The sequence below is a fragment of the Brachycentrus maculatus genome, unplaced genomic scaffold, assembly GCF_059751285.1.
Source record: "Brachycentrus maculatus isolate JH-2025_06_01 unplaced genomic scaffold, ASM5975128v1 h1tg000244l, whole genome shotgun sequence".
Lineage (NCBI taxonomy): Eukaryota > Metazoa > Arthropoda > Insecta > Trichoptera > Brachycentridae > Brachycentrus > Brachycentrus maculatus.
In genome coordinates this window covers 2,548,191-2,564,309 of record NW_028280995.1, presented here as the reverse complement: position 1 = coordinate 2,564,309, position 16,119 = coordinate 2,548,191, and the positions used below count along the sequence as shown (strand labels likewise).

The window sequence follows — 16,119 nt, the reverse complement described above, 5'->3', positions numbered from 1 at the left end:
CAAGAACGTAAATCAGAAAACTTGATATTTCAGGAGAACATTTTTAAAGTTTCAAAATACAATGTATTAAAAATAAATATCAATTATTGAACTTTTTACTGTGCAACAGACCTTTTTAGGTAAAACCTGAAGGTTTTTTCACCATTTGAAAAATATTTAGCATATTAAAAAAAAATACTTAAACAATACCTTTCCTTCAAAATGCAAAAACAACACCTTCTGCCCTGTAGCGGGTAAATATTAAGTTAAAAATATGCCTCTGTTGCTGGGATATAGTACATTTTCTGGACATTCCGAAAACATGCACAGCTGAAAATTGACGATATTTGATTTATGACGTTCTTGAAAGGAGTGAGCGAATTAATAAAAAATCTTTTGAAAGTAATGTATCCATAATAACACTTTTTATTACGAATAATGTCTTTGCATCTCCTTTGAAAGTTTAATCTAGTCAGGTTTGTGTGTCGTTATTTTTAGCACGTTCCAGGTTCTCGTCATTAAGACGATTTCTCCGTTTGCTTTACTTAGATTCATACTTCAAAAAGATTATTCGCAAGAATACTCGAGTAGTAGAGTCGAGGAGAATTCTCGAGGATATTTGTGCCGGAGACGCACTTAAAAGGTCAACCCATAGAGCCAACCCATAGATTAACCTAAAAACATGTATTTCGTGAAATTTATATATTTAGAAAAAAACACTCACATTGTTGTTGCGTCTTCATTCATTCCTCTGTTATATGTTTCCAGAGAGGTGTCTCTTACTGGTGGAACTGGGATCACTTGAGTCGAGGTAAGAGACGTTTTCATATCACTTCTAAAATTAAAATAATGTATTAAATTAATATGAGTTCATTATGCATAAACATTTTTTAAATAATACATTTTCCAGACACATTCTCATAACAACTATAAAAAAATATTAAAAAAAAACTAGACCCAAATTCTCTCAAGTGGTGAAGAGGCATAGAATAAGATGAATATAAAGCTTGAATATAAATTATTTGGACACACTCAAAATGTTGTAAATATAAAGCTTTATAATAACGATGAGAATTGTTGAAAAATACATTAAAGAATAAATATTTCCAATATTTTCATGTAAATGTGCTTAATTCGAATTCGAAAACCGAATAAAAAACGTGAATATTCTTTAAGTTACCATGCGTTGGTTTTTTTAGTATTATTAATTAAAAACAGACAATCGACGAGTCAATAAGTACCATAAAAAACAATAAAAAATAAGATTATTTATTAAAAAATACAAAATAGTAGGTAACCGTTTAGCTACCAGAACATTTTAGATTATTATTCAAGAAATATTATTATTTAAACATAAAATGTATGCGATTGTTGAAATAAATTTTTGAATTTCACCTCCGGCGCGACGAAATATATCTCGAAGTTTAGTTAACTAATTGTATGCAACTTTATATAAAACATCGATTACCAAGTAAAGGTTGCTCGCTAATCGCTCACTCCTTTCAACGTCATAAATCAAAAATCGTCAATTTTCAGTTGTGCATATTTTCGGAATGCCCAGAAAATGTACTAGATCCCAGCAAAAGCGGTATATTTTTAACTCAATATTTACCCGCTACAGAGCAGAAAGTGTTGTTTTTGCATTATGAAGAAAAGGTATTGCTTAATTATTATTTTTTAAATATACTGAATATCTCCATTATCAAATGGAGAAAAAACAGTCAGGTTTTACCTTAAAAGATCTGTTGCACAGTAAAAAGTTCAATACGTGGCTTGATATTTATTTTGAATACATTTCATTATATTTTTTAACTTTAAAAACGATCTTCTGAAAAATCAAGTTTTTTGATATATGACATTGTTGAAAGGAGTGAGCGTAATGTCCGCCTCCTTATAACGCCGTGCGCATAACACTGCAAATCAAACGATTTCCCGACATAATTGGCGATATCCGGTATTGATTGTATTTGTATCAATTTATTGGATATTTTTTTATTAAACCTGACATTGTAAAAATGTATATATTTGAAGAATATCACATCTCTACATGTATCTGATACTCTTATAAATCACGACGTGAATTCCAACGGACCCGGTGTTTCTTATGTTTCTGATTTTGGCAGTCAAAAGGCGTTTGTCCACTTCACGGAATTACACAGAATTTTACCGTCCGGCACGTCAGTTGGCGTTTTAAAACGACGATTTTACGATCGAATTTACGCGCAACGTGTTCACGCACCGATCAAGAGCTCCGATCCGAAGAAAGATGGACAAAAGCACAAGCCAATCCAAGCCAATCGTCGTTTTAAAACGCTAACTTACGTGCCGGACAGTAAAATTACACGGAATACCGGGTAGTGGACAAGCGCCCAAAAGGTAACCATCTGAGTATCATGTAAATAAATTACGTCCGCGACCCCTGCATAAGGTAATATTGGTAGGTAACCTATCGAGCTGTTGCATAAATTATCATCAAAGGTCGTGAACGAAAAAACACGCAAAATCTATTTGACGCCGTATTTCTTCATTCCACTCAAAGTCAATAATTTAAAATGGCTCAAAACCTAACCTAACCTAATCTAACCTTAATTATTGAAATATATACACTTATATTTGTTTGTCTTACTGTATGCTATTGCTGAATATTTCCTTGGCTGTGTTGATCAAAGGATAAGTATTCATATTGCAGATTCCTTGGAAATCGTCCATGTCGACGGTCCAGAACATAATACCTGGAAAACACAAATCCTTAATCAATCTCAAAACATTTTAGAAATCAGAAATTCCAGATTTAAAAAAAATATTATCCACTTTTTATTTCAATTTAACTTATTAAATACCAGTATTTCTTAAAATCGATTGTGACACGTGTTTCGATGCCCTCCACATCATTTTCAAACACCTTATGTGAAGCTCATTCTAAATTTTAGAGTTGGGTCCTTGGAACGTTGAAGGTTGAACAGGGGGCAGGAGCAGCTTTACATACTGTGCTCCACATACTGTTAGCTTCACATACTGTGTTTTAAAATAATACGGAATGCATAGAAACACTTACTCAAACTTAAAACACAGTAAGGGACATTTTTTATATGGAACGTTTTTTTTTGCATTTTTGGAATAAGTAGAATCTACTTAGTCCAAAAATGCAAAAAAAAACGTACTACAAAAAAATGTCCCTTACTGCGTTTTAAGTTTGGACAGCCGACTTGTCACAATAGATTTTAAGATATAGTGGTATTTACTATGTAAAACTTAAATTAAATGTCGGGTTGTGGTCCCGTGGTTAGTGTCGCGGACTCTTAAGTCATTGTTTCTCGGCTCGAACCCACTCTACCACAATTTGATACCTATTTCTAATAACGAGCCGCTTAGGCTCACAGAAATAGTATGAAATTGAAATATTATTTTTTGACATCTCATCAAAGATGAAGAAGAATATGGAAGTCTGGGCATTTACGGGGCTTACGACCGTCATAGACTGGTTTAAGTGATCACTTTACACACGTGTAACGTTCACCAATTTTGCCCATTATTGACAACCACACTACTCAAATTCTTGGAAGTTCTATATGTATGAACCAACTTTGAAACGTTATCTTTCTTTGTATCAACTTTTTCTTTATCTTTGATGAGATGTCAAAAAAATAATATGACAATAATTCCTATAATTGGAGATAATCCAGATTTTGCGTTTGTTTGGACACACTCAAAATGTTGAATTTGATATATTTGTGTAAATAATAAAAACACAAATAATTTCCCTTTTAAAAAAAAATAATAGATTTTACCACAAAATGACTACTGAATGAATTAATGAAATAATATTTATCTTTTGCATACCTCCAAGTTCTTGTTGAGCGGCGTATTCCGCCTTTCTCTGGACACTGCCAACATCATCATATCCAACCCACTGGTCTCCCTTGAAGGCATATGGTCCCAAAGCCTCGGAAGTCGGTTGCACCACCGTCCACTTATCCGCGGGATCACTTTTTGGTAGCAAATTTGAACAAATCTAAAATAATAAACACCAAAGATAATTTAGCAACCGCAAGTGCTTCTGATGCAAACGCCAGGCTTCCAAGCATCTTCTCTTCTGCTTGTACCCAGTTAGGTCCCCCTAACGTTGGCGAACATTCTGGCAAAGATTTCTTTGTCCTTTGTCCAGACGCGAATGTTGCGCAACCAGGATATTTGCTTTCTCCCAGCTCCTCACAGTACTTCTATCTTCCCCATCGTAACTAATTGTAGAAGGGGATTTTTCTCTACGCGAAATATATGACCCAGATATGGGATCTTCCTCCCAGCAATGAGCAAATGCTGAGAAGTTCCTGTTTGGCCCACACTAGATTATCCCTCCTGTTCCCAACACAGATTCAAATAAAAACATATTTAATTAGCTATAAGAAACAAAAATCCACTAAATGATCTATAAACCTTGTACATAATAAGCAAGGTAAATAATAAATGCAATTCCCATCTAAAAAAAACACAAAAAAAAGATATGAGATCTTACGAACCTTGATATTAGACAAGAGTTCTCTGTTTGATCCAGCTCTTCTAAGAACTTCTTCATTTGTGATCCTACCCATCCAGTGAGTATGAAGCATTCTGTGGTGAAGCCACATTTCAAATATTCCAAACAAAAAGGCAACTTTTTATAGAGTATATGAATAATTAATTAGTAAGATTTGAACCCGGTGTCATTTGAGTACCTACTCAGTTGCAACTCAATAAAGGATTTTCCGCTATAGACGCAACACCTTCTACAGACGTTATTAGTAACGGGTCTTTTCAGAGAATTTTTCTTCTGCTTACGACCCAAAGACAGCTCAGCTAGCAACCCCGCAACCAAAAGAGAGAAGTTGCAAATTCAAAAATATCGGTCACAGACCGGGAGAATTTACGAGCGCAACGATAGGTACCATAAACTAAGCTAGGGCACAAAATAGTGAAACCTAAAATCTTCTTTTGAAACGGAATGCCTGTTGACGACAGTCAACAGTCCGGCTTCTCCTGAGGAGTTTTGCGTGGCTTCCTTCCAGCAATAAGCAAATGCTGAGAAGTTCTTGATTGGCCTACACTAGATTATCGTTCCTGTCCTCAACATGGGTTAAAATAAAAACACGATAAGAAGAAACGAAAATTCGCGTACCTACATAATTAGCAAGGTGAAAAACGAATGCATCTCCCATCTTAAAAAAAACGCTACATTCTTAAGAAACGAACCTCATAATAAGCGAAGAATCCATTTTCTCCAGTGGCTACTCCTTTCTCTCCAGGTCCAACAGCGGGAGAGCCTATTGCGGTTAATGAAGGGTCTTCCAGGGTAAAGGTGCGCCCAAATGTTGGAATACCCAGAACTAGCTTGTTTCTATCAGCTCCATTTTGGATATAGTATTGGACGGTGTGATTCTGAAAATTTTATACATCTTTCAATTACTTCAATCTAAACTGTCACAAAGCATATGGTAAATAGAAAATTCAAAATGATAACGAAGGTTCGATAGTCCCAAGAATTAACAATAAATATGGGAGTCGAACACTGCAATATATCGTTCAGAACATTTTAATTTATTGCCGGCGGATGTTAGAGGTCAAAATAAAATATGGAACAAAGGCAAAGAAAAGGAATGGGTAAATGATCAAGAGTTCATTTTATGAAAATTGTAAAATGTTTGTATTCTTAATTTTTCTCCCTTTTTTTGGGTGTAAATTAGGTTAAAATCGTTTAAAACAATAAAAATGCGTTAAAAAATAACTCCACCGACAAGACACACAAGGTGGCTTGGTGGGTCTCTGCAAAAAAATGTTCTAAATGTGTATTAATTGTGATTTAAATAAATGCATACAAATAAAAAAAAAAACAACTAAAAAAATAGCTTTATTGTAATTGCACACAAAATACTCACAGCATTAAGTTCATCATCTGAATCCAATCCATACAATGGAGAATGGTGGTTGACTGTGGGATCCAAGGGAGAACGATAGTCATAGGCTCGGATGCTCATCCAGTCCACAGCTCTGTGGTTTTAAAGAAAGACAGAAATATAATTTATTATGCATCCAGGAATATTATGTTAGTATATTCCTAAGCTATACTAACCTTATAAGTTTAGGAATATCATATCCTTTTTCAATATATTCCTTCACTCTCGGTACTGTCATGGACAGCAACAGCCTCGGTGTTCCATCGGCGGCTTCTATCTCAAACTCTTCTCTCAATTCCTGCATCAGCTTTGCATAGTTTTCCTTGTCCTCTGGTTTGCCTCCCTTTCCAAATGCCGGCTGACCCCAGTCTACATCGAGCCCGTCAAATTTGTACTCTCGCAAAAACTACAAAAACCACTCACAATCACACTGGATGTTCATCAAATCATTATATAAATTTTTATACAGAATGTTAGCGAGGCATTGTTACCTGAATGATATTTTGAATGAGCATTTGACGCCTGTCTCTATCAGAGCCCACGAAAGAAAATGTGGTAGACCCTTCTGCAGATCCTCCAATTGATAACATCGTCTTTAGGTTAGGGTTCATATTCTTCAAGCTGGTAAAACTGATGTAGCCATCTATAATGCAAATACGGAGGATGTATGATAAGTCGTGTTATTTTTCTATAATCTATACACACTAGTTATGTTAGATAACAACGGTCGACACGATTTTTGGGTCTGGCTTTTACGTATGCAAAACAAAATGAGTTAACATCCTGTTTACACTGTCCTGATGTCATTTTCTAGCTTATTAATACACAAGGGCGGTTGTTACTGCTATGATAGACAAGTATACACTTACTACTGCGCCATTCACATATAATATGCAATTTCATATCGGGTTGATCAAAGTGTACTATCTTTTGCTCATAAAATCAATTAAAATCTTGAAAACTTACTTATCGACGTAAATCAGACAAAGGCAAACTTTAAATACTAAAAATTTTAATTTAAGTGTTTGTGGAAACAGAAGCTTTTTTATTAGAATAAAAAAAAGCTTCTTTCATCTCACTATACATGTGTCTAGTGAAATTCTAGTAATTCAAGCACTATGTTTCGAATTTAAAAAATATATTTAGATGTTCCAAGAATTTGAGTGATGTGGTCGTCAATCATAGGTAGAATTGGTAAATTTTACATGTGTGAAAAGTAATTACTCGAACGAGCCTATGACGGTCATTAATGCCCAGACTTCCATATTCTTCTTCACCTTTGTTGAGATGTCAAAAAATAATGTCAAGAAACAGAATACAAGACTAAGATGAGACATCCTTTTTGGACTTGTGTAATTATTGTTGAGATGTTGGGTGTTGGATCTTACTGTTCACTATATCCTGTTGCCTGTTGGATGGTTGGACGACGCTGGATTTAGTGATGGCCCCGAAGGCGTAGAGAATGTGGGTGCAGAGGAAGGGGTCTATATTGCTGGGAGTGAAGCGGCCGATCCCCGGCCTGCCCACAGACCAATTGGTGTAGTAGCATAGCACTCTCGACTCTGTCTGGGCCCCTAGAACATTTATCGGTCACAAAACATATTGAATGTACAGATTTATTAAATTAAACTTTTCTTTCGGCTACTTTGATCTGACTTAGAAGGATTCCAATAAACTTTCAATAAATTGTGCCAGTTAGCTTGTTCATACTAAATACAGTTGAGAATCCTACACCTTCTACTTTGTACTGAAGAAAATATTGATAACATATAGCTCACTCCTTTCAACAACGTCATATATCAAAAATCGTCCTTTTTCAGTTGTGCATGTTTTCGGAATGCCCAGAAATTGTACTATATCCCAGCAAAAGCGGCATATTTTAAACTTAATATTTACCCGCTATAGGTCAGAAAGTTGTTTTATTTGCATTTTTAAGAAATGGTATTGTTTAATTATTTTTTTTAAATATACTTAATATTTTTCAAATTAAGAAAGAACCTTCAGGTTTTACCTAAAAATATCTGTTGCACAGTAAAATTTTTTTTTTTTTACTAAATATTTTTCAAATGGGGAAAAAACATTCAGGTTTTACCTAAAAAGATCAGTTGCACAGTAAAAAGTTCAATAAGTGGCTTGATATTACATTATAATATATTTTTAAACTTTAAAAACGATCTCCTGAAAAATTCAGTTTTTTAATATATGTATGACGTTGTTGAAAGGAGTGAGCGATATATGAAAATATTTACTCTTAAATTACAGACACACTTACAAGTTTTAATTTCGATTGTTATAACTTTTTTCGTTTTTGACTGTTTCTTTTTTATACCTACATTTAAATATTTTTTATAATGCTTACCTGAATGGACCACAATACTTAGTAAACACACAAAGAATATCACAACTTTTTTACACGTTTCCTAGAAAACAAAAAAAAAACAGTTAAGTACCTACTTTAATTACATATTACAAGTATCTAACGACAATCAAGTGCCTACTACATATCGCTCGCTCCTTTTCTGCCCTGTAGCGGGTAAATATTAAGTTAAAATTTTGCCGCTTTTGCTGGAATATAGTACATTTTCTGGGCATTCCAAAAACATGCACAACTGAAAATTGATGATTTTTTATATTTGACGTTGTTGAAAGGAGTGAGCGATATATGATAAATGAAACATATTCATGTTTGATATAGGAAGCATTGCATAAGGAAAATGTGGCTTTTGTTACGCCGCGCGCCGGTAAAACCGAGGAATATTCATATTATTTATAAACCCGGGTGTAACATAATATCTGTATTTTAATTAAATTAAAAACTTGAATAATCCACTGAATTGAGTTTTATTTTTATTTACGACTAGTTTCGAAAACAATTGTCGTTTTCGAAACTAGTCGTAAATAAAAATAAAACTCAATTCAGTGGATTATTCAAGTGTTTAATTTAATTAAAATAATCATGTCATTCCACAAAGGTAATGCCGAATCAATAAATAATATAATATCTGTAGTTTAAATAATAAATATAACCTATGTTTTGTCGGTGGGAAACCCGAGGTGATAGCACGTACCTACTCGTATATCTAGGTACTGACTCGTTATATTAAATAATAATAATTAGAACGGAATCTATTTAGAATTACTTGTTAATATATTTATAATAGTATCTTGATTATGTAATTTAGGGACTTGGGGTCATCTTCAATATTATTGCATTCATAATAAACAGATTGCGAAACTTCCACAACAAGAAAACGTGACTAATATGACGCACTTGGGCGGGAAAATATTTCGCAATGACCAGTGCCTACTAGATATTTATTATTCAGATATCTTTTGTAGGTAAGGTCCAAAAGTTTAGGCCTGAAAGCGTTCACGGGGTAAATAATGGATTTTTGTCATGATGTTGGTTTATTGGCTAATAAATTAATATAAAAAAAACACAAGACATTCTTATTAAAATATGTATAAGGGAGATATGAATGTATAAACTTTAGATATTTTAATAAAACGAAAAACGAACACCGCTATACGTCATCGGGTGTGTTATGGGGCGTATCCCTTTATGTATCTGCTTAAAAGAGCTGTGATAGTGTGGATTCGTTTTTGTGACGTCATTCGTTACCAACTCAAGAAAACAACGTTTTACGAAGGTGAATTTGCAAAAGAAAATGAATGAAAATATTGATTATATCGGCTGTTATAAACACGAAACGAGTCTTACATAATCCTTTATAGGTTGAGTATGTTGAATTAGATATTCCTCCCGAGTGATAATACCCTATGAAATGAGAGAATTATTACCGGGCATTTATTTCTTTCGGTAGCCTATGAGCAGATAGTTCGATAGATAATGATTGCATTGCATTTCTCGCGGTTTGTAACTTGAGAATTTGTATGCAGCAAAAAATGTATTGCACGAAAAAGCATAAAGAATAAAAAAAATAAAGCGATTGAGTACAATATCGAAACGAATGTATTTCTAATTTATTGGTAGTACCATTCAAAACGTGATTTTACTAAAGTTTGATGTGAAAAGAAATTACGTTTTCAAAGTGTAAAATGTTACTGATAATTATCATCTTCTGAATAAATAATAATAAAAAAGTATTTGTGTTTTTATTATTTACAAAAATACTTCAATTTCATACTATTTCTGTGAACCTGAGCAGCTCATTTTTAGAAATAGGTATCAAATTGTGGTAGAGTGGGTTCAAACCGAGAAAATCTGACTCAAGAGTCCGCGACACTAACCACGGGACCACAAGCCGACACGGGTTGTGAGTAGTGCTATTCTTCTTCTTCTTCTTCATCATTATCATCATTATCATCATATTCTTCTTCTTTTTTATCTTAATTGTCATCGTCTTCTTCTTCGTCATCATTATCGTCATCGTCTCCTTCATCATCATCATTACCGTCATAATCTTCTTCTTTTTCCTCATCATCATAAGAAATTTGAAATCTTTATAATATAGGAATACACTGATTGGCCCACACTAGATTATCCCTCCTGTTCCCAACAAAGATTCAAATAAAAACATATTTATTTAGTTAGAAGAATCAAAAAGCCAATTAATGATCTATAAACCTTGTACATAATAAGCAAGGTAAATAATAAATGCAATTCCCGTCTAAAAAAAAATATATTTACATATATATATATATATATATATATATATATATATATATATATATATATATATATATATATATATATATATATATAACGTGGTAATATTTTCCTTCGTAAATTGGGTGTAAATAATATGTAAAGTGGGTGTATAATAATAAAATAAACAATGTGTTGCTTTGTAATTAAAGTTTATAATTAAAGTTTATTCTTAATCAATCTTTACAATATTTTTATATCTATCTATCTATCTATCTGATTCTGACAGTTCACAATATTATATTTTTTCTATCTGATGTCTTTTGTTTTATTCTGTGCGACGCATGCGACATCTGGTTGTAGAACTGTTTTATGTAGGTACTATTTGTAAGTACTTAATAAAATGTATAGGTAGGTACCTAGGTATTTTATTACATATATATAAAGGAATTCAATACTTAGGAATAGTCTGGCATTTTTTCTTTCGAAGTATTCAAAACGTGTGATGCTCAATTAATTTTTTGATAAATATTCTCGCGATCTTCGGTGAAATCCATCAAATTTAAGTAAATTATTATAATTTATTTAAAGGAAGTTATATGTATAGGTTAATGAATAATCATTATAAAACTATTTATGTTTTTATATAAAGTAGTACAAACAATCAATAAAAAAATAAAAACTATATCTCTGTGGTTCTATGAAACATTCCGGTTCTCTGATAACGTAACCATTATAATTATCAGTAATTATTTATAATTAATTACCTATATACTGAACATACAATGGGATTTTGAACTGAATAGGAAATAACTAGTTTCAATTAAAAATCGCAAATAATAATTGTCTTTCTTGGTTTTTATAAAATAACTATCATGTGTTGTTGGGTATTATATCCAAAATTAAACACAATTATTGGATTGAATTCTACTTTTATTTACATGTATATGATAATATGTGACGCGTTTCGTCTTATTAAGACATTATCAAACAAGTGTTAAGAGAGCGTTTGATAATGTCTTGATAAGAGGAAACGCGTCACATAAAGGGTCCGCCAAATAACTTTTTTTTTTTGAAAATGCTATAAAAAAAATCGAGTGTAGCTTCGGCTGTGTGGCACGTAGCGCCGTCCTGTTGAAACCAAATGTTGCCAATATCCTCCTCTTCAATTTTTGTGAACAAAAATCCGTTCAACATGGCCCGATAACGATCGCCATTGACTGTAACGGCCACTCCTTGCTCATTTTCAAAGAAAAATGGCCCAATTATGCCTCTGGACCAAAATCCGCACCAAACAGTGACTCGTTTTGGGTGTACCGGCTTTTCAATGTATGCGTGCGGGTTTTCTGTGCCCCAAATACGACAATTTTGCTTGTTTACATACCCGCCAAGATCAAAATGAGCTTCATCCGAAAAGATGATTTTTTTGGCAAAATCGGCATCTTCTGTAAGTCGATCGCAGGCCCACTCAGCGAAGCGAAAACGCATTGGATGGTCAGTTGGCTTCAACTCCTGAACCAATTGGACTTTGTATGGCGTCATACCAAGGTCTTTATGCAAAATTCGTCTCAATGATGTCTCCGAAATGTTCAATTGTTGAGAACGACGGTGAATTGATGTTGATGGCGCTTCACGCACACTTTCTGCCACAACATCGATATTCTCGGGTGTACGCACTGTTTTTGGCTTTTCACGCTTTGGTTTATCGATGAGGATGCCAGTTTCTTTCACTTTTTTCACAAGATAACGAACATACGGAGCTGACGGTGCTTCTCTTCTTCCAAAAACCGTACGCAATTTTCGCACACATTCTGCAACATTACCATGATTTTCAAAGTAATGTCGCAATATTTCCCAGCGTTGTTCAAGCGTATACACAACCATATTCGCTCAGCGGAAGGATAAAACTAATTATCTGTCAAATCAGACATGAGCTAAGTGTTACCATTCACGAAATAAGCACTAGTTGAAAAAAAAAACTTTAGATGGCGGACCCTATATTATCATATTTCGCTCACTCCTTTCAACGTCATATATCAAAAATCGTCAATTTTCAGTTGTACATGTTTTCGGAATACCCAGAAAATGTACTATATAGGAAAGAAAGTACTTTGTACTGAAGAAAATATTGATAACACTCCTTTCAACAACGTCATATATCAATAATCGTAAATTTTCAGTTTTGCATGTTTTCGGAATGTTCAGAAAATGTACTATGTCCCAGCAAAAGCGGCATATCTTTAACTTAATATTTATCCGCTACAGGGTAGAAAGTGTTGTTTTTGCATTTTAAAGAAAAGGTATTGTTAAATTATTTTTTTTATATATTAAATATTTTTCAAATGCAGAAAAAACATTCAGGTTTTACCTCAAAAGATCAGTTGCACAGTAAAAAGTTCAATAAGTGGCTTGATATTACATTATAATATATTTTTAAACTTTAAAAACGATCTCCTGAAAAATCAGTTTTTTTTTTAATATAACGTTGTTGAAAGGAGTGAGCGAAATGACGTTGTACGTAAATTATATTTGGCATTTGTAAACAAGACAACTGCAATAAACAAATAGTTAAACAATGTAATTGATATTGAGAAGAAAGCGTTTCCTGTTCGCGAAATCTTCCGTTTTGGTGATTTGGCATGGTCAGCAAGATCGCCCGATTTAACCATCCCAGACTTCTTTCTTTGGGGCTCCTTGAAGTTACAGGTTTATGCTAACACACTTCAGATAATCGCAGCCTTTAAAGATAATACTTGACAGGAATGCTAACAGGTCTCATGGAAGTCATGGAAAATGCCATAAAACGGGCACAAACGTGTATCACCACTGGCACCAGCTTCTTGACTGATATCATATATTCCACTTAAAAAACTTAAAGATCCATAAAAAGATTTCCATTACTTAAAATCTTTTTTTTTATTTAGTAAAAAAGTTATTTATATACAAAATTGGATGATCGATTTTGTGCCACCCTAAATCTGTATGCTGTCTAGTTCACAAATCGCTCACTCCTTTCAACGTCATAAATCAAAAAACTTGATTTTTCAGGAGAACGTTTTTAAAGTTTAAAAATGTAACACAATGTATTAAAAAATAAATATCAAGCCACTTATTGAACTTTTTACAGTGCAACAGATCTTTTTAGGTAAAAAAAATTACACAGTACCTTTTCTTGCAAAAACAACATTTTCTGCCCTGTAGCTAGTAAATATTAAGTTAAAAATATTCCTCTTTTGCAGGGATATAGTACATTTTCTGGGCATTCCGAAAACATGCACAACTGAAAATTGTCAATTTTTTATTTATGACGTTGTTGAAAGGAGTGAGCAAAATGTTTAATATGATTGACGTATAATGATTAATATTATGTACAAAATGTCTTAAAAGAAAAGGTTTTGTTGATCCGTGGTTGCGTCAGAAGTCAGAACAGCGATTCATTTTTTAGAAAGTCTTTTTAATTCTTACTATAATAATTACATATAAATCTTATTTGGCATTTGATTTTGCTCATAATATTCGAAGGTTGCAAAATTAGGACTCCTTAATGAACGAGTTCCTGAGATATCCACGAAAAACTGTCACCTTTTTTGTTCAGATATTGTTGACTTTTAAGATTTTCATTTATGTTTTACTTAGTAAATATATGTAACTATTTCTTTAAATCTATTGTAACACGTGTTTCAATGCAGTCCGTATCATTTTCAATCACCGTATGATGCCGAAAATGATATGGAATGAATCGAAATACGTATCACAATAAATTTAAGAAGAAGTGGTATTTACCAAGTAAAACGTAAATTAAAAATGGATAGATTTTACCAAAAAAGTGATTACCGAATCAGTTGAGGGCTTTGAAGTTTTACGGATATAGTTTTTAGTGGCATTTTTTTAATAAAATAAATTATGTCTGCTTAATTTTATAATATATATATATATATATATATATATATATATATATATATATATATATATATATATATATATATATATATATATATATATATATATATATATATATATATATATATGTATATATATATATATGTATATATATATATATATATATATATATATATATATAAATATATATATATATATATATATATATATATATATATATATATATATATATATATATATATATATATATATATATATATATATATATATATGGATATATAAATACAGTTGGATACTGTTTAGGACACACTTCACCTCAAGGTTTATAAATAAATTTATCGGGTTGTGGTCCTGTGGTTAGTGTCGCGGACTCTTGAGTCAGAGTTTCTCGGTTCGAACCCACTCTACTCTACCACAATTAGAAACCTTTTTCTTAAAATGAACCGCTTAGGCTTACATAAATAGTATGAAATTGTTGTATTTTTGTCAATAATAAAAACGCCATATATATTTATTTATCGAACATTTTTAAATCAATAACCTCTTTTGCTAAAAACCTTATGGTAAATTTATGTGTTTATGTATTAATATGTTAATATATTTTGATATCTTACCATTTTTCCATTCAATCGATATTTCGAGGATGAACTCGGAATGAACTGAACACCGATCCTTGTATTACTCGGTTCATGGGATGGTCGTCGATTCAAAGGAAATTAATAGACTTGTTTATTGATTTACGTACAAAATGATACTGATTCACATCAAGTTTCTCAAAGCTTGACCCTGATGGATCAGTATTGCTGTTAGGGGCCCCACTCACTGCTGCGGTCAGACCGACAGCTCGCTGCAGGACCTTGCACTTTTGTCTGATGACTCTGACGAGTGTTCTTACCGTGAATACTGGCCTTAACAATAACTAACAAAAACTCTTAAAATATCGTAATGGGTCATTCTCATGATGTGTGATTATTGGCCAATAAATTAATACGAAAAATCACAAGACTAAGGTAACATTCTTATTGAAATCTGTCGAGAAGTAAGGGAGATATATGAACACTAATCATCATTCTACTTAGGCTTCAACTTTATAAGTTTTCATTACTTGATTCGGCAGTCAGTTTGTGGTAAAATCTATCCATTTTTGATTCAAGTTTTACCTAGTAAATACCAGTATTTCTTAGAATTTATTGTTACACGTGTTTCGATGCATTCCGCACCATTTTCTTCAATCATGTGGAATGCATCGAAATACGGTGTTTGAAAATGACGCGGAATGCACCGAAACACGTTTCACAATGGATTTTAAGAAATAGTGGTATCTACTAAGTAAATCTTAAAATTTAAATCGACAATTTTCAGTTGTACATGTTTTCGGAATGCTCAGAAAATGTACTTTATCCCAGTAAAAGAGGCATATTTTTAACTTAATATTTACCCGCTACAGGGAAGAAAATGTTGTTTTTGCATTTTGAAGAAAAGGTGTTGTTTAATTATTTTTTTAAATATACTTAACATTTCAAATGGGGAAAAAACCTTCAGATTTTACCTAAAAAGATCTGTTACGCAGTAAAAAGTTTAATAAGTGGCCTGATATTTATTTTTAATACATTGTATTATATTTTTAAACTTTAAAAACGATCTCTTGAATAATCAAGTTTTTTTTATTTATGACGTTCTTGAAAGGAGTGAGCGATATGTGGA

The 16,119-nt window shown here is 32.5% G+C and overlaps 2 protein-coding genes across 2 annotated transcripts in view; one reads left to right on the top strand and one right to left on the bottom strand.

Moving 5' to 3' along the window:
- LOC148306327 (transmembrane protein 120 homolog) overlaps positions 1-16,119 on the top strand; it is a 369,069-nt gene that overhangs the window by 259,436 nt on the left and 93,514 nt on the right. The gene's annotated exons all lie outside the window — the stretch shown is intronic.
- LOC148306329 (putative chitinase 10) overlaps positions 1-16,119 on the bottom strand; it is a 37,388-nt gene that overhangs the window by 14,308 nt on the left and 6,961 nt on the right. The window contains exons 2-9 of the mRNA XM_088265208.1: positions 7,295-7,480; positions 6,398-6,549; positions 6,083-6,312; positions 5,889-6,000; positions 5,206-5,391; positions 3,820-3,991; positions 2,606-2,711; positions 704-814 (exon numbers count right to left, since the gene is read on the bottom strand). Of these exons, the coding sequence (XP_088121334.1) occupies positions 704-814; positions 2,606-2,711; positions 3,820-3,991; positions 5,206-5,391; positions 5,889-6,000; positions 6,083-6,312; positions 6,398-6,549; positions 7,295-7,480 (1,255 nt within the window). The remainder of the gene's footprint in view (positions 1-703; positions 815-2,605; positions 2,712-3,819; positions 3,992-5,205; positions 5,392-5,888; positions 6,001-6,082; positions 6,313-6,397; positions 6,550-7,294; positions 7,481-16,119) is intronic.